Below are 27,950 nucleotides of genomic sequence, written 5' to 3'. Positions count from 1 at the left end.
CTATATCCAGGACCAAGGGCTAGTGAAGAGTCTATACATATGACATCAAAAGCACAACCTATAACACATAAACATTGATAACTGGACTTCATCAAAATTAAAACAACTTGCCAATCACACTATTGGACACTCATCACAAAGGAGAGAAAACTTATGTTCATGCAATCATATTCTAGTGAATGTTTATGGAAGTTTTATTCATCATAGCTGAAAACTGGAAAGAATCCAAATGCCTTTCCATCATTGAATGTTTAAACAAATGTTATCATCAATACCATGGAATACTATTCAACAACAATAAAGGAATAAATGATTTATACACACAAAACCACAAATGAATCTCAAAAGAATTATGTTGAGTGAAAAAAGCCAATCCCAAAAGTTTGCAAATGGTATAATATTATTTATAAGACAGTTTTCAAATCACAAAAAGTATAATGATGGAAAGCAGATTAGTGGTTAGTGATTAGGAACAGTGTCAGAGGAGGATGAAGTGGGTGAGGCTATGAAGGGATAGCCAAAGGGAACTTTCTAGTGATGGAATAGATCTGTATTCGAGTGGAGGAAGCACAGAGTGGGATAACTGAAATGGCGCCATATGCAGGAAAGGAAAAAAACAAAATCAAACAAGAAGCAGTAAACAGATGATGGAAACTCAGAGTGAAAAGAGAAGTAACAGTAACTAATTTCTGTCCCTGAGGGAAAAGTACAAACAACATGAGCAGCAAATCAAGGAAGTAACACCTCATATTTGCATAATGCAGTATTTTAATTCCCTAAACATTTTAAACATTTTTACAGTTTAAACAGTGTTTAAACATTTCTACACTGTGTCACTCATTGGAGGAGACCACTGTGGAAATGCAGACTCCTGATGGGCACGCCCATAGGTACAATATTCTAATCATGAGTCTTGCGTGAGATAAAAGTTCATCAAGAGTAAAAACTGGAAGGAAGGAAGAAAGACAGGAAGGAAGAAAGAGAGGGAGGGAGGAAGAAAGTCAGGAAGGAAGAAATGAAAGAAAAACAGAAAGAAAAGATGGTGGATACAAATTGTTCCTGATGATTCAAGGACAGCCTCCAGACATTTCATTGTGCCAGGGAATACTTTAGGGATAATCAACAAATTGCTTGGCATCTTCTGAGGGAGAGTCTCAAAAGGTGAAGAAAATCCATAAATTGTTCTCACTATGCCACGAAAGAAACACAGGAGGGAGTCAAGACAGAGGCTCCATTACAGGTAAAAAATAGAATATTTCACATCTTATGTTACCAATATCGACAATGTTTAGGTGACATATGCAAAATTCCACTTTAATTCAATGGCAAAGCCCTAGCAAAATGTGACCATTTCTGATTCAGTTCTCTTTGCCTTCCTCTGCTCCATAATGCCTGAGCAGGAGGAGGACCCCTCTCCTTTTCTCTTCATACTAAATTTTTGAGTATTTTCACATGGGTTGACAGACTAAATGCTCAAAAGCATCTTTGAAAAGTCATCATGTCATTGCTTATAAAATATTTGTTTCACATAAATAATTATATCTTCAATGCAGGCCAAAACTGAGAACAAATGAAACATAATTAAAGAGACATGAATTTTTTTAATTGGCTAAATTAAGAAGCTGCAGGTATTCAGTCGTTCCTTTTGATATTCTTCCAAATTCTTAGTTATTTAGGAACTCTAGGCTCCCTTTTGTGACTCTCTCAATTAAATTTAATATTTCATGATTATTTAAATAAATCTATAAATATGATTCTTTCCGTATATCTTGATGAGGCAAAAGAGGATTTTCATTTCACATTGAAATGTGAAAGCATTACTTGGATGTTGATAGACTTTAAGTACCCAATTTTACGGTAATGGTACAATGTTCAGCATGTTCTTCAATTTCAAATGGCATCTGACAGAAAGCAGATATAATTATCTCAAAGAGTGTAGCTCTAAAAAAACAGCAATTGGCATTCTAAAAAGATGTTAAACTGTAAAAAAGCAATCTGGTTCTTTCTGCAGAATGCTAAAGCTTGTGAGGAAAAGAACACTTGTTTTTGTTTACCTTACAGATAAACGTGCATGGAAACACCAAATCTAACAATGCCAAATGAATTCATTCTCATGGGAATCACAGACTGCCCTGAGCTGCAGGCTCCTTTATTTGTGCTCTTCCGCATCATCTACATCGTCTCAGTGGTGGGCAACTTGGGCATGGTCATCCTCACCAAGACGGACTCCAGGCTACAAACACCCATGTACTTCTTCCTCAGACACCTGGCTTTTACTGATCTCGGTTATTCAACCACGGTGGGACCTAAAATGTTAGTAAATTTTGTTGTGGATCAAAATACAATCTCCTATTACTTTTGTGCTATACAACTAGCTGTCTTCCTTAACGTTCATTATTAGTGAATTTTTTATTCTGTCGGCAATGTCCTATGACCGCTACGTGGCCATCTGTAACCCTCTGCTCTACCCGGTTATCATGTCACAAAGGGTTTTTCAGGTGCTGGTGGCAATCCCCTATCTCTACAGCACATTTGTTTCTCTTCTAGTCACTGTAAAGATTTTTAAGTTATCCTTCTGTGGCTACAATGTTGTTCATCATTTTTACTGTGACTGTTTCCCATTGTTATCTTTGCTCTGCTCAAACACACATGAAACTGAGATGATTATTCTGATTTTAGCCAGTTTTAATTTGATTTCATCCCTTCTGATAGTTCTTGTTTCTTACCTGTTCATTCTTGTAGCCATTCTCAGGATGAACTCTGCTGAGGGTAGTCACAAGGCTTTTTCTACCTGTGGATCCCACCTCACTGTGGTCATAGTATTTTATGGGGCTTTGATATTTATGTATGTTCAGCCCACGTCCAATCATTCCTTTGACACTGATACAGTGGCTTCCATATTTTACACCCTTATTATACCCATGTTGAATCCTTTGATCTATAGCTTGAGGAACAAAGATGTAAAATATGCACTACAAAGGATGTGGAGAAAACAATGTAATCTTTGTTCTTAAAGTTTATGTACCATATGATTTCCATAAATTAGGTTATGGGGCTTAAAGTTTGCTCTAAGTGCCTTCAAAAGAAACAGGAGGCACAAATGTGTTCAACATACGTGTTCAAATCTATATTTGTAGATTGTTTTCTCTATGCCAGGCACTTCTAGTTTCTGTAAATAGATTAATGCACAAGATGTTAAAAATGTTTACCTTCTTTGAGGAAGAAAGATGGATTATATACATAAAATAAGTAGATGTTACAGTACAGCAGGCTTGTTAGATGAATATAGACAAAAAAATGCTGTCAAGGATGCTGGTGTTTTTCTCATCTACTATAATAAAATTATACCATCTGTGTGTATGTGTGCGTGCCTGTGTGTCCGTATGTGTGTAAGTCTTTTGTTTTCCTTCTGTTTTAGCCTTCATACTCTTCCCTAGTATGTTTTAGAATTATACTTAATATTGGTTGTTTCTGTGATATCTGATGATTTGAAGTATTCAGTCACATTAGTTTGCTCAAATACCCTTATCCTAAACATTGGGATCTCTCTTTTTCCTCATCAATGTCTTTACTTCTATATATGAGTCTGTTACCTGAACTTACTTTGGAATTCAGAAATTTGTAGGTGCTGACTGATGCCTGATTTTGTCTCAATCAGTCCATTTTGTCGACATCAGAGGATATTCAAATTAAGATAAATTTTTGAGGCCCGTCAGAAGCTCCCAGGTTTGTACTTTTCCCTCCAAGTGGTTATCTTGCTTAATACTGACTCTTTGGTTCAGAAGACAGTAACATTTCCTTATCTTTTTGAAAAAAAGTACTTGTCCATGTTTAAAAGTTATGTTGCAGTTGTTTTGGGTAAGAGGACTATTTTATGATGAATTAATTGTGTTGTCTCTCTTTCCTTGGGTTGATGTTTCCCAATTTTTATCAATATTGATTATGCACTGTATTTTAATTCACTTTCATTGTTTAACTATAGCTCCAACTCACTCTCCACATTTTCCCATGCGCTCATTTTTACTTTTTATTTCCTTTTGCTTACTTTTATTTTTCTTAATATTTCTAGGATTTTATTGAAACTATTAGTCTACAATATTTGCTTTCTTCACCATCATGCAATAAAATTCTCTGTTTTACCAATGAACATTTAATAAAAATAATTTATTAGAATAAAATTAACAGGGGAAATGTTTCATTTCTATGGCCCTTCTCACAGCATCCTTTATCTCCTTGTTTCTCAGACTGTAAATCAATGGGTTTAACATGGGAATCACTAGTGTATAGAACACAGAAACCACCTTCTCCTGTTCTACAGAATACAGAGAACTTGGTTTAATGTAATTAAAGCTTAAGGTACCATAGAATATGGTCACAGCAGTCAGGTGAGAGGCACGGGTGGAGAAGGCTTTCTGTCTGCCTGCTGTTGAGCTGATCCTCAGGACAGCAATAGCAATGACTGTGTAGGAAATGACTACAATCAAGAAGGTAGTTATGGCAGTGACTCCAGAGAAGGTTAAGAGCAACAACTCATTCATGGATGTGGCAGAACATGACAGCTTTAGGAGGGACAGAGCATCACAGAAGAAGTGGCTGACAATATTGGACCCACAAAAGGACAGTCCCCCTAAGCTTATGGTGCGTGTCAATGAGTTAATCATTCCACCTATGAATGACCCAATGAGCAGCCCTACGCACTTCCTCTTAGACATGGCTGCAGTGTAAAGCAAAGGGTTGGCAATGGCCATATAACGGTCATATGTCATCATGGACAGCAAGAAGCCTTCTGTGGTGATGAACACCCCAAAAAACAAATGCTGCACTATGCAGGCAGAAAGTGAGATGGTTCCCCTCACAACAAAGAAGTTGATCAGCATTTTCGGTGCAATAGCAGATGAACAGCAGGCGTCTACAAATGAAAGGCAGCTGAGGAAAAAGTACATGGGCGTGTGGAGCTTGCGAGTGACTTGGATTAAGAAGATCATGCCCAGGTCGGCCCCATGGCTTAGCGGTTAAGTGCATGCGCTCCGCTACTGGCGGCCTGGGTTCGGATCCCCGGGGCACATCGATGGGCCACTTGTCTGGCCATGCTGAGGCCGTGTCTCACATACAGCAACTAGAAGGATGTGCAACTATGACATACAGCTATCTACTGGGGCTTCGGGGAAAAAAAGGAGGAGGATTGGCAATAGGTGTTAGCTCAGAGCCGGTCTTCCTCAGCAAAAAGTGGAGGATTGGCATGGATGTTAGCTCAGGGCTGATCCTCCTCATAAAAAAAAAAAAGTTCATGCCCAGATTCCCCACCAACGTTATGACATAAATCACCAGGAATGACACAAAAAACATGACTTTCAGTTCATCATGGTCTGTCAATCCCAAGAGAATAAATTCAGTAACAGCTGTAAAATTCTCTTCAGCCATTTGTTTATTCCTTTTCCAGAAATCTGAGGTGAAAAAGATAAGGGGATTAGAAAGGACACAGGGGAATCTTATATTCATTAAAAGCAAACAGAAATATTTATAGCCTTGGGTACTTGGAGAAATATATGATTTTGCTGAGCATAAGTGTCCTCATTTACAATAGTAGGAGCTTGACTAGATTGTCTCAATTGTTTTCAGCATTAGTTATGATTCTATCCCATAAGAAAACATGTGAAAAAGCGTTTTGACTCTCAAAAATTTTAATGTGTCTCTAAAGTGCCTGCCTCTACAGGAAGGTGATACTGACATGAGGGACAGTGATGGCGAGTAAAAGGAATTTGCAAAAGTAAATTTAAGCCTTTTTTTGAAATCTTCATTTTGGATATAAAAGAATTAATTACAAGAAGATCTAAAATCAGGTGCACTATTAACTATGTAGGTAATCCACAAAAGCACAATGATGTAACAAGAGAATTGGCAAGGATAATGAGGCAGTGAGCCTGACCTCCAAAGATGGTGCCATGATACTCCGTAAAGTGCATAAATCTCTGGCCTCTTCTGACACGTCCTTATCAGCAGCATGGAAGGAGACCCTCAGTGGAATTACACAGTGATGAGACTCAGAGCAGAGAAAACTATGTCTTGCTTAAAAATAGCAATTAAAAGAGTTCATAAATTATCTGAGGCCCTGAATAAATACATTATATATTTATATTTGCTATTAATTTGTTGTCATAAAAATGCCTATGTAGATGATGTATATTATTTAATTATTTGCTATATACTTGCATATAAAAATATAAGTATATGTATTTATACACTCACATACACATATATAGAAAAGATAAAATTTAAAATGGGGATAATCACAATCACCTATTGCTCTGGAATACTTTTTCATATCCTTCATATGAAGATACATATGTATGACTCATGATTTTCTAAATCCAGTTTTCACTAGATAGTTTGGTTACTTACACTTGTTTTTCAGTTGTATTATATTTCTATAAGAATTGATATGTCCATAATAAAACTCTCTCCCATATTCTATATTTAGTTAAGAGAGCATAGTTTTAGAAATTAAGAAATAAAAACAATGATAAAATTTGGCCTATATATATCAATTCTATCAATTTATTTTAATTAAAATGTTTCAGTTTGCCACAAAAAGAAAGTGGTTAGCAGTAGCCCAACCTGGGATTAAAATATGTTGCTGTCACTTTTTGACTTACTGACTTTGGGAAATCTCTTTATCTTCTTTCAGCCTGTGCATAATTACACCCACATCTTGTGATCGTTGAAAAGAAAATAGGAGATATTGGAAGCAAAATGCTAAGTGTTGCTATTTAGATAGTAAGGTAGATAGGTAGATAAGCAATATATTCATTAATGATTGATACATGAATGTTTTAGGGAGGCTGTAGATGAGTATAAATCATGAAAAAGAGTACTATAGTCAACCAATTACTTTTCCTCTATTTTAAATCTTTGGTTAGTTTTATTTAAAATGATAATTAAATAGAAATGCAGAATGATGGTTTACAACTTTCTTTGATAAATTATTAGCCTATAAATTTTCACAATTTTTTCATAGCTGCTTAGAAACTACCAAAATATTGGCTAAAATGCAAGAGTTCTTTCTACAAATAATGTTAAGCCAGAATATTTCAAAACTGAATATAATATCAGTTTGTCACCTCTGAACTGTCCAATATAGTAGCTAGTAACTTCATGTGAATATTTAAATAAAAAGTGAAACTACATAAAATTAAATGAAATTAAAATTTTATTTCTTTGAACTAGTCCCAATTCAAGTGCTTAATAGCCATATGTGACTAGCAGCCACATTTTACAGCACAGATTATAGAACATTTCCATCACTGCAGAAAGTTGCATTAGTTAGAGCTCTTTTCTAATTATCTGACTCATCTTTTTAAAATACCAATTGAGTAACACTTTCTCAAGGAACAATTATCTATTGTAAATAGTTTTCATTACAAGCATAATTAAGGAAATGGGATTTCCAAATGGAATTTAGAAATTCAATTATATTACTTTTTCAGGGATGCCCATTCTCTGCAAAATTTAAAGTGATATTGTAAACAGATTTGAATGATAGCATGTGGAGTTGTATCAAATAACCTCTAATATTCTTATCACTCATATGATTCTGTTAAATTTAAAACAAACTTTCTAACTCATCTACTAAATATGAAAAAAATCAAATAAAAAGGAAAAATCAATTTTAACAAAATAAATTTAACTTACCAAAATAAAATATCTTAAAATTTCAACTTAGAATTGTCCTGTCCTTTTCCATAGTTTCTTATCCTTTACAAAAAACAGTTTCAGTTAGTGATTATATGATATGCAGCATTACCAAATATTTGAATAGCATGTAGCTGAAGGTAAATCCAGGTAAAATAATTGAAGATAAATCTTAGCTATTAATACATAACAAGCAGAATAACAAATTAACAAATAAAGTCTTAACATATGTATATATTTTTTTATCTACAAGGCCAAATTTGGGTAGAAGGGACAGCTATATATATATATACACATTTACATCAGCCTATAATGAGCTCTGTCACAGCTTAAACATTATACAGTAATAAATGAAACCTTAGGAAACATTCAGTTTATTAAGGGATTTTACATTTTCCCATGACACATGTATCTCCCTAGAGGGTATAATTAACTAAAATGCTATAAAGAATTTATGAAAACATCAAGCAAAAGATGGGAGGGATTCTTGAATTCAGTAAAATATAAGAAGAACAATGATTGAAAAGAATTTGTTTAATGGAACAGTGAATTACCTAAGTAATAAATGCTTAGATGTTACTAGGCTTGTTACAAACTTTGTCTTTATGTAGATATGCAAGACAAGGAACCTGACTAATGCTACGACATTTAAAGTGTTCTTTATAAGCAACATACACACAGAGTACAGGAAATTTCTGATGGTTAGGATGTCTACCTTTATTCTTAATTTAACACGCAGAATGAGTTGGGAAGAGTCCTGCTAGAAATCTAGTTTAGCTTCAATGCTTACACTCATCAAACTAACGGATGATATACTCTAGGCATCATGTAACACATTATTGATAAAGGGGTTATCAAACATGATTGAATATTCATTTTTAGAAAGATTGAAGAATAAATATACTTCCAAAGCACTTATATCAGAATATCTAGAAATCTATCCTAAAAAATGGATAATCATCATGGGGAAAAATGAGACATGCTAAAAATTAGACTAATAAAGAGAAATTTATAATATGCATTTCCTGATGGCTTTTGTCGATCTTTGTAACTGGAATCTTGGATTTTAATAATTCTGCTGTTCAAAACAACTGGAAAATTGAAGAATACACATGCAACAAATGTTTTCAGATATTTGACAATTGGTGGCACAGGACTATGATCTGTGAGAGAAGGGACCCATTTGCTGGTCCCTGACACAGTGGGGTGGTGGGGCACATGGAGAACACAAAAGGCATATGGAGTTGAAGACGCAAAATTAGATCAGGCAGGGCTGAGGTGCCTGGAATATGTGGAGCTGAGTACTGGAATGGAGAGACTTAAGCAGACAAAGTGGTTAAGACGTTGGCAGAAGTTTGTTTGAGATTGAAGGATTCCTAAGCTGCACATATTAAGGTAAGACTCCATAAGAGCAGATCAAGAACAACTACCAGGGAAAGAGAAACCACCAGAGATCTTTACGATGAAACTACCAGTTCACAAAGGGTTGGGATATGTTCAAATTCTGTCAAACATTAGTGAGGAAACTCAATGAATATTTACGGCCATTCAATGGAGACTACAGAAAAGAGAGGAAATTGCCTCAGAGGAAAGGATTCATTAAACTCCACTCTAACAGAATTTAGCATTAGTTCTCAAAAATATTAAGCAGATTTTCAAGTAAATAAACTGCCTGCCAAACAAAACTCAACACTGTTTAAAAAACAATTAAAAAATTCTGACAACTGCAGAATGTCTGTAATGTCCAGTATCCAAAGAAATATTTCTCTTCACACTGAAGAAGAAAAATGTTATCCATAACCATGAGAAAAATAAATTATCAGTATTTTTCTGTGATAATACTGAAAAACAATACTAATAAAATGAGAACTTCAAAACAGTTATAAATATTTGCAGGAATTTAAAGGCAAACACGGATACTAAAGAGAGAAATAGGGATTATAATAGAGAACAAATTGAGTTACTAAAGCTGAATGTAATATTGGAAAGTAATATTTCATTGTTCATTTGTTAAAAGCAGATAAGACATTGCAGGAAAAAAAATAGTGAATTTGACCACTAGACAATAGAAACTAGCCACATTTAAATACCAAAAGACAAAAAAATAAAATTTAAACATTTAAAAATTTGAAAGACCTATGGAAAATACATCACATAAAGAAAAAAAAAAGATAAAAATGAACACAGATTTTATGACAAAACTAATGTGAGCCAGAAGAAAACTAAATAACCTATTTAAAACATTGGAAAAAATATCAAACTATAATTCTGTATTAGACAAAAAAATAATTTAAAAACTGAATTAAATATATGATTCCCTGATCTGTTTCTGGTAATGACGAAGTAAGCTTTGTTAGGACAAACCACCTCACGGTTAAAAACTAATATCTTAGGAAAAAACAACTGAAAGTACAGGAGAAGTTAGGTACATTCTGAAAGAAATTAGACACTAAAGGAATGTGTGATTTCCCCCCTTTTCAACTTCTATTTTTTTGTGTGTGTGTGAGGGAGATCAGCCCTGAGCTAACATCCATGCTAATCCTCTTCTTTTTTTTTTGCTGAGGAAGACCGGCTCTGAGCTAACATCTATTGCCAATCCTCCTCCTTTTTTCTTCCCCAAGAACCAGTAGATAGTTGTATGTCATAGTTGCATATCCTTCTAGTTGCTGTACTGGGACACGGCCTCAGCATGGCCGGAGAAGCGGTGCGTCAGTGCGCGCCCAGGATCCGAACCCAGGCCACCAGTAGCGGAGCGTGCGCACTCAACTGCTAAGCCACTGGGCTGGCCCTCAACTTCTATTTTGAGGTAAGGCCCCAGTCTGCACCATTCAAATAAAAATCCTATACATAACCGAGAGTATTTCCGACCTAAAGAACAAGAAGACAGAGTTTGGGACAACCACAGCTATAGGAAAATTAGGGATGAATTCCAGAAAGGAGTCAATCAGGGAAAGTTAGACCCATATTCAGTGTTCACTGACCCTGAACCATGTAAGCATGGGGCAGATTCCAGTAGCCCAGACAAGGCTAAAAATATGAACTGATATTTGTTTTGCAAACCATGAGACAAAGTTTGCAGTTTGAGTCAAACTATGTTAATTTCCAAATAAAATAAAAAAAAGAACATACAAAATCAACACTCTTAAGAAGAATATAACAGAATTCAGTCATCTTCGCAACAAAATTCACAATGTCCAAGATAGAATCCAAAATTCCTTGACACACAAATGTACAAGAAAATTAGAGCAAGCTTTGAAGTGGTAACAGATACTGGTTTGTGGCTCTTCTACTTTCTTTTCAGTTTTAGGAGAGTTCTGTGTACCTTGGGTTGTGGCTTTATTAGCTTTCTGGCCTCTCCTACCCACTCCATCCTTGCATCTAAATCTGTTTGCATATGTAGAGCTCTCAGGTTGGAGAAAGTTTTCTGCCCTCCTTAGTGATAGCACAACTCCTCTTTGTATCACTGCAAGCTCTTGGGCCAAAGAGCTAAACACAACAGTCAAAACAATAAAACTTCTACAAGAAAATATGGAAAAGTAGTTTTACCTAGAACACATATAAAAAAATATGAACATTCAATAAGAAAAGAACAGCCCAAATTAAAATGGCAAAAGTACACTTTACAAAGAAGATATATGAATGACCAACAAGTATAGAGAAAAGTGTTCCTTATCACTAGTCATCAGGTAAATAAAAACTAAAATCACAATGAGATATCATTTTACACTAATTTCCATTTATAAATTAAAAACAAATTAAATAATAATAAAATTGATTTACAAAATTTTTAAATTTCCACATCAAATACTGGCAAGGATGTGGAAAAAATGAACTCTCATACCTAGCTATTGGTAATGGAAAATGAAACAATAAGTTTGGGAAGTTGGCAGTTTCTTATAAAGTGAAGCATGCATTTACCTTATGATCTAGTAATTCAAATGTTAGATCTATAACAAAGAGAAAGTAATGCATATGTCCAAAGATATAATTAATAGGAGTGTTCATGTTAAATGTTTCACCAATAGGAGAATAGTTAAAAAATTGTGGTATATTTATGCAGTGGAATATCATTCAGCAATATAAACACATGCATGAATTTCAAAATCACTAGGCAGAGTGAAAGAAGCCAGATTGAGAGTAAGTATTGTGTGATTCCACTTAAGAAATTCAGAAACAGAGAAAATATGTCTAGGAGTAGAAACCAGAGCGGTAGTTGCTGGGAGTAGGAGGAGGATATTGTTTGAGGGACATGGTATGAGGAAAATTTCCTTATGCTTGGAATGGCCTACGATGTGGGGATTACAGAGCAATGGGGAATTTTCTTTTGTGTTGAAAATATTCTATATCTTGATTTAGGTACTAGGAACAAATGAAATATATTTTTCAAAACATCAATTTCTACCATTTAGATCCATGTTTAACTGTATGTAAATTTTCCTCAATTCTTATACATAAAGAAGTTATGGAGAAAGAAGACATAGGTAAAATTTATGAGAGATGGAATGTACTACCTTATATTAGATTTTACTCCCAATGAAGTTGTACTGAACATTATTTAAGAGCGATGGAATCTCAGCTCAGGAGACACTACATTTGAGACACTCATTATGGTAACACATATAGTAACACAGTAATTGTTATGGGTTCACCATATGAAAGGACAAGGCATATATATCACTCACTCAAAGATGAGACATTAATATCAAATCTTCTAGTTATCAGTCATGTGACTTTGAGCATATTACATCATTTATCTGAAATTGGTGTCCTCTGAATATGGGAATAGTAATATCTATCTCACAAAAGTTAAATGATATGTTTTAAACCCAGTATTTACTACTTATTTTTATTGGAACAGTAAATCCAAATGAAAAGTTCTGTGTGATGCTAATAATGTCATTTACAGTTTTGGAACTGCTCCTGTTTCACAGGGATAAAGCTGATGCCAAAGTATTTTCCTTTGTTACTTCAGTCACTGACTCTGTGTGAATGAGTACCTTTACATCACGTAGGTCTCCATGCAACTGCACAGATCGTTTATGTTGCTTTGTTTCTTTCCTTGAATTGTCCCTCACATCTTCTCACTAGGGAATATGTAGAGTGTTTTGCATAATTAGCAGGCACCAAAAGGCAATTTCTTAAAATCTTTCAGATGATTTGAGCATAATCATCTGAATAAATTACATGCTGCTTCCTCAGGGAGCATCACAAAGAGAGAGGTGAAGCATAAATTCTCCCTACCCAAAGAAAAAGTAAGAGTAGTTTGGGAGAAGAAAATCCAATTCTTCATTAAAGGTGAGTGACTAGGAATTGTTGTTGATTTAGATTAGCACCTAGGTGTTGGTAATTTCCCATGATTCCTGGCTTATGACTGTGGCCACTCTTATGGTCACTGGCAACTGATTCTTTACGCCACAAAAATTCATTATCTCCTTTGTTAACTGGGTTCCCTGGAGTACCATGGGATTTTTAGGGCATTAAATCCTATGAATTCACTAGATGTCACAGATTCATTCTGTTTATGAGTCGACAGTGGCATTTGGATATTGCAAGTGAAGAGGAAGTTAGAAATGTCTGAAAAAATCATCACCAATATCAGCTATTAGAAACCATTATGATTAGGATTTGCAGATAAAATACAGAATGCTCAGCTACATTTGAATTTCAGGTAAACAACAAATAATTTTTAGTATATGTCCTATGTAACATTTGATAAATATTCCTTTATATAAATATACCCAATGCAATATTTGGAAAGGAATACTTTAAGATATGTATTATGCAGATAATATTTTATAAACTGCAAATTATTTTAATATTTAATATATTTAATTAAATAATAAAATATTTAATATTTTATCCTTATATAAGGATAAACTCCCATGGCTGAACTTATAGATTCTTTAGTTGTTTGCTTATTTTCCCTACTGGTTGCTTACTACTTGGTTTGTTTTTTTCAGAATGGACTTTACAGACTGATTGAGTAGACTGAAAAATAAATAGAATGATTTTTAAGAGTTGTGGAGAAAGCCTTGAACCTCAAACAATTCCTAACTAATATCACTGTGTCTTAAGATTGAAAATGCACTCATCCCTTTGCATGCTTCTTATATCTTGTCTCCTTTAATGGTTAGCCCTAAATGGAACTATTTAAAATGTTATATGAAGATGTTAAAAACTGATCAGAGATATCCAAATAAGAAGAAAGTGCAGGGTATTTCTATATTTTTAAGATCCTGATAACAATTCTTTTCAATAAATACCCAGAAGCGGGATTGCTGAATCTTATGGGGAGTTGTTAATCAACAAGTATAAAGTTTAAGTTATGCAAGATGAATAAGATCTAGAGATCTGCTGTACAACATTGTGCCTATAGTTAACAATGCTGTATTGTACACTTAAAAATCTTTTCATAGGGTAGATCCCATGTTAAGCATTCTTACCACAACAAGATAAAAATTGAAATAAAAAAAGACGAGTGAGCGTGGTGAAAGAATCCAGACATCTTGAACGGGAGAAGGAGATAATAACTGACAGTGAAAATGGAGATAAAAGTCAATAAACACAAGAATAAGTCTTAGCGAAGCAGTGAAGACTTCAAAGTGGTGGGATTGGTACCGGAATTCTGAATTCCTTTGCTTAATCCAGTGTATCTCGTATTCAACAGGAAAACCCATGAGAGCAGGCCCTGCAACACTTGGTTCTTGTTTGTGAAAGAGGAAGGGACCTGAGAGCAGAGTGGGACTCAATGGAGAATCAGCAGACGACTTCAACTAGGAAAGAGGGGTAGCAGTGGCTCACCAATCTCCAGTAGAGCCTTCCTCGCCACCCCCGTTTCTTGGATGGACTGGCTAAATCAACACCCAAAATTAGCAGATCCTAGAATTCTGCCAACCGCCACAGGGTGGGACCAGATTCAGCTGCTGAAAACTGTAGGTTTGAACCTTGTGGTAGGCTTCCAGAAGTTTCTACTTGACAGAAGTGCAGGCTAAAGCTGAGCATTACATTACATTATAATAATTTTATCTTGTATTTTAACGGACAGTGTTTTGAGATCCAATCACTCCTCCAACTGGAAATCTTGCTCACAGAGTTCCATATTTTTGTTGAGGAGAAACTGAATGTGAGAGAAATAAAATACAAGTGGATTAAGCTAAAGCAGCTTCAGTATCCTTCATCAGAGCAGTTCCACTTTGTTTTACTGACTCACCATGTAAATTTTATGAAATGGAGAGGGCAGGATTTATCACTGAAAAATTTGAAAATCATAGTGTTATACTCTATATATACTTCATTGTACAATTTGAGAAATGAGTTGAAAATACTGTAAGATGTAATAAATGCTCAAATAATTATTTTAAATGCTTTATATACCTATCATATCCACAGTGGAGGAATTAATTTATGCATATAAATAAACATTTAAAGGAATTACAGAATATAGAATTAAATATTCAAAATTGCTGAATACTGATGTAAACCACATATTTTAGCAGGAGTGGATCCAGATCTTTTGCATCTTGAAGCTTATGTTAATTTGAGGATTTTCTTTTCAAAAAAAGAAATAAAATTGTACATATAAGTTGAGGCATAAATGTGAATATTTATTTAGAATGGAAAAGAATTTTAAAGATTCAGTTTTAAAGAAACTAATACTCACAAACATCATAAAATTTATAAATACAATATTTTTATTAACGAAATTCCAGACACTTCTCATCATATTGGGTGACAGGAGTGTTCTTAGAAGCCATTCCTACACGAAAATACATAGCATTATTCAATGATAAATGTCATTGATTTTGATCATATAAACATACCCACTAAATATCAAATAACTCAGTCTTCTCTTAGCTAGACCCTACAAATGCCTGCAGACACACCAGTGCCTCCTGATATTAGTTGAAGTGTGATGGAGCAAAAGTTGAAATGGAAAGAGAAAGTGAACTTAATGGATCACGGTTAAAATATTTTACATTTGCAACTTTTACAAAGATACATTGTGAGTTTGTTGCTAAGGCCCCACCCAGGGACTTGAAAGTACAAATGAAAGGACCTAAATCTTAAACATCATTAGCTTTACATTATCTCTGCCTGTCTCTAAGAATATCAAAATTCCACAAGAATTCTCAGACGAAAATGGAAGTGTAGTAAAGAAAACTTGTGATGCCATTGTGTAGAGAACATAAAGACTAATATTTCAATATTAATTCCTATATGCCTTTTTAAAATCAATGTGTATGTTCCAAATATTGCTGAGTCTACTGAGAGTTTAATCTGTCATAATGGTACATATGTTTCATTTGGATCCCTCCTCTTGGAAAGTAGAATATTCTATCATTTATTTTAGTTTTAAAATCAGGTATGGGAATTATTTTTCTACTCCTTATTATGAAGAAAAATCTCCATTCTGTCTACAAATATAATTTGTTTAGATGGCACTACATGAAAGCTATTAACAACTTCTCTGTTTCTTCCCAGAAGAGCTAACTGGACTAAATGGGCCAACAGAATCTAACACTGTTGACGGAATTCATTCTGATGGGAGTCACAAGGCGGCCTGAGCTGCAGGTTCCCCTGTTTTGGGTCTTCCTCATCATCTACACAGTCACAGTGGTGGGCAATCTGAGTATGATCATCTTGACCCAGGTGGATTCCCGCCTACACACACCTATGTATTTTTTTATCAAACACCTGGCTTTCCTTGATCTTGGTAATGCTACTGTCATTTGTCCCAAGATGCTGGTAAATTTTGTTGTGGAGCAAAATACCATTTCCTATTATGCATGTGCCACACAGTTGGCTTTCTTCCTTATGTTCATCATCAGTGAATTTTTCATCTTGTCAGCCATGGCCTATGACCGTTATCAGGCCATCTGTAACCCTTTGCTTTACAATGTTATCATGTCCCAGAGACTTTGTCATGTACTGGTAGGCATTCCATACCTCTACAGCACCTTTCAGGCTCTACTGTTCACTGTCAAGATTTTTACATTGACCTTCTGTGGTTCTAACGTCATCGGTCATTTCTACTGTGATGATGTTCCCTTGTTACTTATGCTCTGCTCAAATGCACAAGAAATAGAATCGTTGATCATACTATTTTCAGCAGTGAATTTGATCTCTTCCCTCCTGGTAGTCCTAGTGTCCTACATATTCATTCTGATAACCATATTTCGAATGCAATCTGCAGAGGGCAGGAAAAAAGCTTTCTCCACATGTGGTTCTCATCTGATGGTGGTGGTTGTATTCTATGGGTCTCTACTGTTTATGTACACACAGCCCAAATCCACTCATTCCTTTGATACTGATAAAGTGGCCTCTGTGTTTTACACTTTAGTGATCCCCATGCTTAACCCCTTGATCTACAGCTTAAGGAATAAAGAGGTAAAAAATGCCTTCCACAGAGTCTTTAAGAATCAGTGCAAACTTTGTATCTAATATTCAATACGGAATGTTGTTCTAATAAACTATGATAAAGGCAAACGTCACTTGATAATATTTTTCATAGATATAATTACATTGTTTTGGGTCCAGAGCAAAAACTAATTATAATGTACAAATAGATTGGTCCCTTTATATTCAACCAAACTAATTCTCATATTTTAGATCTCAATTAACAGTCACTCTGTCCCCAACATTCCTTATTTTTGATTCAATATTTCCTTTAGTGACCCCACAGAACCTCTCATTTCTCCCAGAGGAAACACTTATTAAGCTCTACATCAGTAAACTACATGTTTGCTTCTGTCAGTTTTTTTTAAAGCACATATCTTTTCAATCTTGTTTTCACCGTATTTTGTGAACCTAAAATAAAAATGTAAACAAAGTGAGTCTCTTGCAGACAGCATATAGCTGGATCAGGTTTTTTTTTTTTAATCCATTCTGCCAATCTCTGCCTTTGGAGAATTTAATCCATTCGCATTGAAAGTAATTACGTTACGAGATCTCCTTGAGTTTGTGCCTGAACCCTAACTTGAGCATGTCTACACTGCAAGTCCACAAGGCTGTTAAAAGACTGATCATGGAATTGTGAGCTGAACAATTCCAGAGATCATATAGAGCAGGAAGACATTAGAGTTCCAAAAAGCCAGAGTAGAGAGTCCTTGTTCAACACTTGGGCATCCAGGAGAAATCTTAGAGGTAAAAGCTACCACAGACCCCTACTCATATAATTTGAAAACAAATCTCTAAAAGAGCAAACTGATCCTCGTTTAAAACATTTAACATTCTTTTAGAAAGACAGAAAAAAATCACTTATTAACATAAAATTTATGATATTCAGCATCCAGCCACAAATACTAAATATGTCTGAAAGCAAGCAAGAACATGTGCTGCCACCCAGGAGATGATTAAAGTAGATCCTTAAACGACAGTGATGATAGAATTATCAGCCAAAGACTTTAAAACAGATTATAAATATGTTCAATATACTGAATGATTTAACAAAACACTGACATTTTGAAGAGACAATTGAAAGATTAAAAACTAACCAGATGGGATTTGTAGAGATTAAAATACAATGTTGGATATGAACAAATATTTATTGAATGAAAGTAACAGCAGATTTTACACTGCAAAGGAAAGAACTACACTTAAACATATCACAGTAAAGATTATCCAAAATGAAGCCAGAAAGAAAACAAAATACTGAACAAAAACTATGAAAATAATCTCAGAGATCTCTAGAATAATAACAAGCTGCATACTGTACATTTAAATGTACGTCCACGTGGAAAGAAGAGACTGTGCGGCAGAAAAACCACTGGAAGACATGTTGGCCAGGATTTTTTCCAAATTTATTAAAAAGAAACAAACTATAGTTCCAAAGACAGAAGAAGCTAAAATAATTCTAAGGAGAATAAGTAGAAAGGAAATTATGTCAAAGCACACATATCACAATAAAATTTTTGAAAACCAATGACAAAGAGAAATCCTTAAAAACAGGGGTAAAAATAGTTTATGAACAGATGATTAAAGATTTACTAATGATTTATTGGCAGAAACAATACAAGTCATAAGACATTGTCTTATGTCAACCTATAATTGTATATCCAACAAAAATATCCTTGGTCAATGGATGTTGTATTATCAAATATTGCACAATCTTTTTCTAGGAAGACATTCTTTCATTTACTTACATATTGTGTGTGTGTGTATAATATATCTAATATGTGCATGATATTGTGTAACTGAGATGCCCACAAAGACATATTTATGATTATGATTTCCAGTGTTTAGTCATATTATATTTATGTATTCAGTTAGACTCAGGCATGAATACTTTTGGTTTTTCCTAATGGGACAGTCTGAGCATAATTAACATTTAACCAAAGCATTCTCCCTCAGGTAATTATGTGCAATTTTTTTATCTTTGAATCACATTAAAGCTTCCACAAAATGAATCTCAAAGGGGTAGAAAAAGACTTAAATCCATTCTGCAACAACTGCTAAAGATTAAAACAGCAGCAAGCCAAAGCAGATTCTCTGTTAAGGTGAGCAGGAAGGATTGGTCTTTGAAAATTTCTCGGGGCACACGGCTTAGACTGGATCATCACCAAAGATCTGGAAGGATATTAGTCTCTGAAGAACAGGTTCTTCCTTTGCAATATACTGTTCTGTCATCAATAGGATTAATGTGTGGGACAGACCTGTCAGAGAGTCCCTGATACTCTGTGCTGTGCATTTAGATCTTAGTTTTCAAATAAATTTCCGCTTCAGTCATCTATTCTAACAAGGGTCATTGTCCATCCTTATTTACCTGGTGAATCTCCTGTCCCACTTTCCGTTTCCTGTCTGCTCAGGGTGACCTTAAAGGAGAGGCCTCATACCTCTGTATTATGTTTATGAGAATATATTTTGAAGACAGAATGATTTTATTTGAATCTTGACTCCACCACTTACTATCTGACTGACTTTGGTTAAGTTATTCAACACTTTGTGCCTCAGTTTGCTCGACTCTCAAATGGAGATGATAATACTATCTACTTCCTAGAGTTATTGTGTGGATCTTATGAGTTAATACAAGTAAAGTGCTCAGAAAAGTGTCTGGTACATAATGAGTTCTCTATCACTGCTTGACATTCACTTGTACTCTTCCTGCTGGGCCTCTATATGAATCTCCATTAAGAGTTCATCACTAATCAGAACGGCCAAGTCCTTTTTATACAGAACAGGGATGTATGATTGGAAGATCGTTGGAAGAAGTGATTCAATAAGCAGAAATGATAGATGTGGCAAACGTGGTCAAGATATTAATAACAATATTCTAAAGTTAACATAGCATTAGATTTTGTATTAGGTAAACGAGCTGAACTTATAGTGAGACGTATAGAAATATATATTTAATGGTCAGAGGTTTCCTAATCACCACCTGATTCATCCCTCCACCAACAGTTCAGAAAGTCTTTTCATTTATGTCTTGCTGCTTTTAAACACCTTTGATGATTGTCAGTTATTTAAGGTTTATAGTTTAGGTGTAGATGTTTGTTTTACAAATTACATGAAAATTTTAAAAAGCTGAAATATAATTGATAGGTCTTTTGACACACAAAATTTTTTGGGTCAAAAGAAATATAGTCATGGATGGACATTGAGGGTATAATGCAAACTGAAATAAGTCAGAGGGAGAAGGTCAAATACCGTATGATTTCCTTCATTAAGTAGTAGATAATAACAACAATAAACAAACACATAGGGACAGAGATTGGATTGGTGGTTACCAGAGGGGAAGAGGGGAGGGAGGAGGGTGAAAGGGATAATTCGGTACATGTGTGTGGTGATGGGTTGTAATTAGTATTTTGGTGGTGAACATGATGTAATCTATGCAGAAATAGAAGTACAATGATGTACACCTGAAATTTTTACAATGTCATAAACCAATAAAAAAAAAAAAGAAATAGATCATAGTAGCTGTATCAAAACAACCACTTCAAAATATCTTACCCCTTTTGTTTTATTTGTTTTTTTGCTGAGGAATATTCACCCTGAGCTAGCAAATATGCCAATCTTCCTCTGTTTTGTATGTGGGTAGCTGCTACAGCATGGCTGATGAGTGGTGTAGGTCCATGACCGGGATCCAAACCCAGTCCATTGAAGCAGAGCACACCGAACTTAACCACTATGCCACAGGGCTGGCTCCCTCTCTTGTCCTTTTTCCAGCATACTTTACCAAAGTTGCAGTGAACTGTGTTTTGTGTCAGTCTTAACCTATGGAAAGTGATGCTATCAGCTAGGAGGGCCTGGGAGCACTCACCTGGGCCTCTGCTAGTTGTGGGCCTGTACTAGTTGTGGTGAACGCCCATAGACATATCCACTAACCAGAGCCATTGTGGTTAGACAATGTGTGCTAGACAATGTTCTGGCCCTCGTGGTTCTTATGGTTATAAGACACGTCTCAGCAACAACAATCAGGGAACCACGAACAAACAAGATTTATTACTCAGGTCATGGAGGGTGCACAGCATGCCTGGGGCCACACAGCGAGGTTGCAGGTAGAGAGAGAGAGAGAGAGTGTGAACCTGGGGTTCTGTCTTTATTAAGGATGAGAGTGGGGCCCTAGGGTTTTGCACTGGGTTTACTTTTTATTAGTGAACTGAAAACATAAGAGCAGGAATTAATGCATGGGAAGGGAAGAGCAGGGCCATGCAAGCAGTCAGTTATCTAGGTCACCCGGGGGTTTCTAAAAGGGGAAGTTCATGAGTGGAGCAGCCTGCCTCTTTATCTAATTGTGCAGCTGGCAATATGTTTCTTAGAGATGAATATCTTTGAAATGGATGCCATGGCAATCAGAAACTTAATATCAGACACTTACATTATAATTAAAAAAACCTAATTTTCAGGCACTTACACTACAGTGTGAGTCCAGGTATTTGTAGCTTTGGCCTGATGGGAAGAGGAGTCTCTATTTATAATTTGAGACAAAATGTCTCTATACCTCATACATCATTGTATGTATGTTTTAAATTCTCTTAGAAGATAGCATCTCAGATATAAGTACTGATTTTATACGTTACACAGGTTACTGAGATGAACCATATGGAGAAACAGAATCATACTGCAGTGACAAAGGTGACTGAATTTATTCTCATGGGGATCACTGACAACCCTGGGCTGCAGGCACCTCTCTTCGGACTCTTCCTCATCATATACTTGGTCACAGTGATGGGTAATCTGGCCATGATTATCTTGACTCATTTGGACTCCAAGCTACATACCCCCATGTACTTCTTCCTTAGACATTTGTCAATTACTGATCTTGGTTACTCCACTGTCATTGGCCCAAAAATGATGGCAAACTTTGTGGTGCACAAAAATACAATTTCCTACAATTGGTGTGCCACTCAGCTGGCGTTCTTTGAGATTTTCATCATCACTGAACTGTTTATTCTATCAGCGATGGCCTATGATCACTATGTAGCCATCTGCAAACCTCTTCTCTACGTGGTCATCATGGCAGAGAAAGTGCGTTGGAGGCTGGTACTTACTCCTTATCTCTACAGCACATTTGAATCATTGTTTCTCACAATTAAGTTATTTAACTTGTCCTTCTGTGGCTCTAACATCATCAATTATTTTTACTGCGACTGCCTCCCTCTGACATCCATGCTCTGTTCCGACACACATGAATTAGAATTGATCATTTTGATCTTCTCAGGCTGTAATTTGCTCTCTTCCCTCTTGATTGTCCTTGTGTCTTACATGTTTATTCTTGTGGCCATTCTCAGAATGAACTCAACTGAGACTAGGCACAAAGCCTTCTCCACCTGTAGCTCCCATCTGACAGTGGTGGTTGTGTTCTATGGAACATTATTGTTCATTTACCTGCAACCTAAATCCAGCCATACTTTTGATATTGATAAAATGGCCTCTGTGTTTTACACCCTAGTGATCCCTGTGCTGAACCCACTGATTTACAGCCTAAGGAACAAAGAAGTAAAAGATGCTCTGAAGAGAACTTTAACTAAACAGTGCAAAATTCTCAATTAATTTAATCTTAGTGTTCATTTACAAAGGTGTGTCCACAAATCTTTGTTTCATCCCTCTGTCACACCAATTATAGCGTCACAAAGTTAGAAATATTTTAGCAGAGTGTTTTGCTCTTTTTCTGGAAAAAACACTTCCTCTTATATCTCCGTGTACTCTTCCCCACTTAAATAGAATAAATAAATATTATAGCTAGATAATATAAGGCCCAGGTGATTTTCAAGGTCATGTTGGAACCTATTTTGTTTAGAAATGAGGCAAATCATATCAAACTTTTGGTGGAACTTAGACTTGCTGAGATAAAAAATGTTTTAAATACTCAAAATAGAACAAAAATACTCAGAAAACTAGTAATATATATTTTAGAGCAGTCACTGTGTATTAAAGATAAATAAGATTGAAACATAAAGACTACGTAGGCTAGATAAGGAGACACAATAATGAATGTGTGATTATAACACAACATGAGAAAACTGACTCAAGAATCTAGGCTAAATAGGACATAAAGCATGCTACCTCAAAATGAGATCTTCAATCAGATTGAGTTAATATTTTATATCTCAAGGATAGAGTGGGCACTTGGGAGAATTTTTGATTGGGAACCATGAGAAAAGTACTGGCTCATTCTGGGTCCCTGTTGACAGATCCTCACACTATAACTAATTTCGTCTGATGATAGCTTTTTGATAAACAAGCTGACTTTGGATTGGCAAACTCAAGACAAATGAGAGTATCTGGTCATTTACTGGAAGGACATCAATATCTTGAAATATTTTTAGCGATGATAAAGATTAAAGATAAACGATACCTTTAAGGGTTAATTGCATTTTCTTTCATGTCTATTTGACTCTTTCATGAGCTTTTATACAAAATGACAATATTTTGCACGGATTCTGTGCTAACACAATGCTTCATTCACGTCGCGTACTCATTCAGCAAAGGAACAGATTCCTTACATCTTAGTGTTCCCTTCATTTGAATATGCAATTTTTAGATTTTTAAAAATATGTACACGTCCCCAGTCATCCTTGTTTTAATCTACCCTAGTATTCAAAGTAAAAATTGTGGAGAATTTAATCACAATATGAACCAGAGTCTCTTTATCCCAGACCCATGAGTTTTGTTTTCTTCTCTTTTTTAATGTACCAGAGTTTCTTAAAGAGAGTTTATCTTAAGTGTTCTCATCACAAAAAGAAAAAAATTAAGTAGAGGATATGTTAATTAGCTTGATTTTGGTAATCACTTCACAATATATACATATATCAAAACATCATGTAGTACACGTTAAATATATATAATTTTTATTTACCACTTGTAACCTAAACAAAGCTAGAAAAAATATTTAAATAAAAAAATAAAATATAAATTGAACACAATAGAAGAAATACAAAGTTACATTCTCCAATCATATCAATTTGTTTACCACATTAGTATATTTTTCCCAGATTCTAACATTTCTATTACTATTCACAAACTAAAGGTAAAAAATAATACTAACAGCATTTTCCAATAAAACCCATATAGAAAGAGGTTTAAAAAAATCATAATGCGTCACCTTCCCTGCAACTTATTTTCTTACGTGAGAACTCATCATCAACATTTTTCTTAGCCAATAAACATTAAATATTATTTTTAATATCAGCATAAATGTCATTTTTAATATACAGTGGAGTATACATCGCTTACTTTGATTTGGCCATTCTTTGGTGAACGTTTGTTTGCAGTTTTTTATTTCTTTTGCCACTATAAAAATTGCTGTAATAAGTAGCCTTGTGCTTATAACATGATATACTATTGCTTTTTATTTCTAAACTAAATGTATAAGCTTTCTTTCACATGCTAATGATGTGCTGTGGATCAATGTTTTACAAATATCCATAATAATTTGAAGTAAAAAAGAAAAGATGGAGAAAAAGTTCTGTGCATTGTGATTTTTTGCCAAGTAGTATTTTCTTTTTCTTTTCAAAGAAAGGATACTAACATTTACTGACATATCATTTTCTTTGTGTGACGATAAAATTGCAAAATGGTGAAAATAGGTGGGTAGCATCACCTATTTGATATCATAGATATGACATGAATGGTTCTAAAACATTACTTTGTTTTCTGCAGAAAGCTTATAGTATTCCAGACTTCACTGGATAGGGCCATTGTCCCTTATTGCCACAAAGCACGTTTTCCCATCATCATTATAATGATGAATATTTTAGAAATAATGCTGCCAACCTATGTGAAAATACTTTAGTGTTTGTACACTTTCAAATTCTTCCCAGAGTTAGAAACTTTAGTTTTCTTTTGATTACTTATTTTCACTCCATATCTGATTAATGGCTTGATATACCAAAAGATTTTAGCTAGGAAATTGGGATATATTTGCATTATTAAACAGCAATATTTGCAAAACCCTAATGACTCAATTGCATAAACTTAACCTCTGATTATTTATAAAAATCCTCAAGGTGGGTTTCCTACCTGGACTCTGCAATGATTTCTTCAATTCCTATCTCACAACTTCCTTATGAAGGTAGCAAGGTATACTCTTTCTTGAAGGGATTTTCTTAAAGACTTCAAATTTCCTACATGGAACAGGAAGACTTCTGGCTTTAAGATGATGAAGAAAGATGACTCGAAAAAGAATGATCTCTTTTAATATTTTATCCTAAGATTCCAAGTGGTTCATCCCTTAATTTAACACCATAGTGTTGAGGCCAAGTTACAACTTTTAACAAGACCCAATTTTAAGTTAGGGATCAAATTTTAATATTAAAAAATTTAATAACTGCTACCAAATGCAATTATTCTCAGAGTAAACAGACCTGGACCTAGGCTCATGGTATACAATTGTTGGGGCCCAGGGCAGGCCTCCCTCAAATATCCCAAAATGGCGTATTGATTATATTAAACTAAAGTTACTTGAGAAGTAGTCAATGCAAAAAAAAGGCATTTTGACGCTCGTCTCTCTCTTCCTCCTGAAAGCAGGAATTAAATCCCCCATGTGAAAGGTGCTCTCCCTACATTTTTATCACCAAAGTGGGAAAATCAAGGCTGAGATGCCTATATAAACAAACATTGTCACTTCCTTAGTAATTTACTACTCCAAACCCAAACTCTGCTTAAATGCCTTACTAATTAAGCACTCAGACCTAAGTTTCTTTGTCCTGTCAAATCTTCACAAATTTGTTGTTACTTTTGTAAAAAAAATACATAAGCTACCTGCTTTGTACACTCTCTGAATATCATTTTTTATGATCTACCATGCACACATATTAAAATGTTTTTTCTCCAGGTGATCTGGTCTTGTGTCAATTTTATTATTAGTCCAGCCATAAGAACTCAACAGGGGTAGGAGGAGGAAATTTCCCCTGTCCAACACAAAGAAGGTCCCCCGTGTCTTGCTTTACATCTGCTTCTATGCAACAGAGAAAAGATCTAGAATAGCTAAAGCATCTTGAAAAAGAATGAAATTAGAAAATTTGTAATACTGACTTTAAGACTTAACTATAAATCTATACCACTCAAGACAGAGCAAGATTTTATAAAGACGGTAACTAGACCAATGGAAAAAAATAGTCTAAAAGATGTGCACGTATGTATGTTCAAATGATTATCAGCTAAGAAGCCAAAGTAATTCAAAGGGATCCAAGATATATATAAATATTTTCTGCAAATCAAATGAAAAGGCACAAAAACATAATAAAAATGGGAGAAGAGATCTGAAAAGACATTTCACTGAAGAAAATATGAATGGCCAATAAACACATAAAAGAAAAGCCTAACATCTTTAGTCACCAGAAAAATGAAATTGCAATTGCAATGAGATGTTACTTCCCACTCAGACTAGTGGGTGGGAAACAACACTGTAATTAAAAACACTAGATTATCAAATACAAAGCATCATATCAGCTACTATGTTCAGCTCCTGAAATTATCATACACTGCTGATCGGAGTGCACAATGGTACTTCACTTTGGAAAACAGTTTGGCAGTTTTAAGTAAAGTTAAACACATTGCTACCGTACGTCCTAGGAGTTACCCTCATGAATGCTAAGTCAAGATGAATGAAAACATGTCCAGAAAAATATGTGTATATTAATGTTACTTATGACTTTATTTATAATAGAACAAAATGGAAATGTTTCAACTGTCCGTCAATAGATAAAAAAGTGAATTGTGCTATATAAATAAAATGAGAAACTGCCAGCAACAGAATGGAATGAACTGCCTGCACACGCGATATCATGAATGAATTTCAATAGCATTAAGTTGAGCAAAAGAAACCGCACACAAACATATTATATTATTCCATTTATATGAAATTCTAAAACAAGTAAAATAAATCTGTGGTGGTAGAAAGGCTAGCACTTGTGGTCTGGAATATAGTGTGGGCCAATTTACTGCAAAGAGACATTGAAGAACATTTCGAGGTATTGCAAATACTCTCTTATTGGAAGTAGTAGTAACAAAGGTGACATCGTTTTTCAAATGCCATCCATGCATGCTAGGCGTTGTATTGTACCTAACATATACCTTAATAATTTGTTGTTTTCAAGGAAACCAATGCAATATGAGCTTTTTAATATTATTTTTGACTTGTTTCTCAGAAGCTTTTGAACTTCTATATAATCCATATGGACACAGTTTTATCAGATATATAAAATTGTACTAAAAATATATGTCTATAATTTACTTGATAAGTTTCCAAACTATATATTTAGTTTTCAGTATTTCGTCATACTAATAATGCTCTTATGAAGATTTTTATATATTTTAATAACTTATATTACTGCTGCAGAGCAGATTTCCAGGAGCAAGTTTTCCATCCAATGAAGATGTGCATGTTTTCAACTGTTTTTGGACCTAAGACAGAGATTTAGAAAAATTACGTTCCTCAGTTCATGACACTTTATCATTATTGGGTCAGGAAAAGCCCATCTCTTTTCTTAATTTATTTTTTATTCCAATGTGTTATGGGCCGAATTGTGTCCCAACAAAATTCATGTGTTGAAGCTCTAATAAGCAATATTTCAGAATGTGACCATATTTGGAGACAGGGTCTTTAAAAAGGTAGTTCGTTAAAGTGAGGTCAATAGGCGGGCCCTAATCCAATATGACTGGTGTTTTTATATGAAGAGGAGATTAGGACACAGAGAGAGACACCAGACATGTACGCAGACTCAGCAACAACCATGTGAAGACACAGCAAGAAGGCGGCCATCGGCAAGCCAAGGAGAGGCCTCAGAAGAAATCAAACCTGCCAACCCCTTGATCTTGGGCTT

At 34.9% G+C, this 27,950-nt stretch overlaps 4 protein-coding genes and 1 pseudogene across 6 annotated transcripts in view; 3 read left to right on the top strand and 2 right to left on the bottom strand.

The window, feature by feature from the left end:
* LOC101407136 (olfactory receptor 5AP2) overlaps positions 1-27,950 on the bottom strand; it is a 508,331-nt gene that overhangs the window by 344,143 nt on the left and 136,238 nt on the right. The gene's annotated exons all lie outside the window — the stretch shown is intronic.
* LOC106800215 (olfactory receptor 8K3-like) lies at positions 2,072-3,014 on the top strand (annotated as a pseudogene).
* LOC147912598 (olfactory receptor 5J3-like) lies at positions 4,179-5,430 on the bottom strand. 3 transcript variants are annotated; one of them, XM_087423261.1, is made up of 2 exons: positions 5,298-5,430; positions 4,179-4,993 (listed from the first exon to the last, which is right to left on the bottom strand). In XM_087423261.1, the coding sequence occupies exons 1-2, from the start codon at positions 5,419-5,421 to the stop codon at positions 4,179-4,181; spliced, it is 939 nt and encodes a 312-aa protein (XP_087279387.1). In that variant the 5' UTR covers positions 5,422-5,430. The 3 variants fall into 3 exon arrangements, with proteins under 3 accessions (XP_087279387.1, XP_087279385.1, XP_087279386.1); XM_087423259.1 differs by having other exon boundaries at positions 4,179-4,987; positions 5,289-5,421; XM_087423260.1 differs by having other exon boundaries at positions 4,179-5,004; positions 5,309-5,421.
* LOC106799959 (olfactory receptor 8K5-like) lies at positions 16,186-17,130 on the top strand. The gene has a single exon (XM_014779653.2). The coding sequence runs from the start codon at positions 16,189-16,191 to the stop codon at positions 17,128-17,130; it is 942 nt and encodes a 313-aa protein (XP_014635139.2). The 5' UTR covers positions 16,186-16,188.
* On the top strand, positions 21,718-22,915 carry LOC147912597 (olfactory receptor 8K1). The gene has a single exon (XM_087423258.1). It carries the CDS (start codon positions 21,718-21,720, stop codon positions 22,675-22,677), a length of 960 nt encoding a protein of 319 aa, XP_087279384.1. The 3' UTR covers positions 22,678-22,915.

This window comes from Ceratotherium simum, chromosome 34 (genome assembly GCF_057802395.1).
Source record: "Ceratotherium simum simum isolate JZ-2026a chromosome 34, ASM5780239v1, whole genome shotgun sequence".
Classification (NCBI taxonomy): Eukaryota; Metazoa; Chordata; class Mammalia; order Perissodactyla; family Rhinocerotidae; genus Ceratotherium; species Ceratotherium simum.
This window is presented reverse-complemented; position numbering and strand designations above follow the sequence as displayed.

Coding starts and splice junctions, on each gene's coding strand:
- LOC147912598 (XM_087423259.1), bottom strand. CDS start 5,421: ATGGCTGAAGAGAATTTTACAGCTGTTACTGAATTTATTCTCTTGGGA. Junction 4,988..5,288: donor GTTGGTGGGGAATCTGGGCA/TGAACTTTTTTT, acceptor GGGCCGACCTGG/GCATGATCTTCTTAATCCAA.
- LOC106799959 (XM_014779653.2), top strand. CDS start 16,189: ATGGGCCAACAGAATCTAACACTGTTGACGGAATTCATTCTGATGGGA.
- LOC147912597 (XM_087423258.1), top strand. CDS start 21,718: ATGAACCATATGGAGAAACAGAATCATACTGCAGTGACAAAGGTGACT.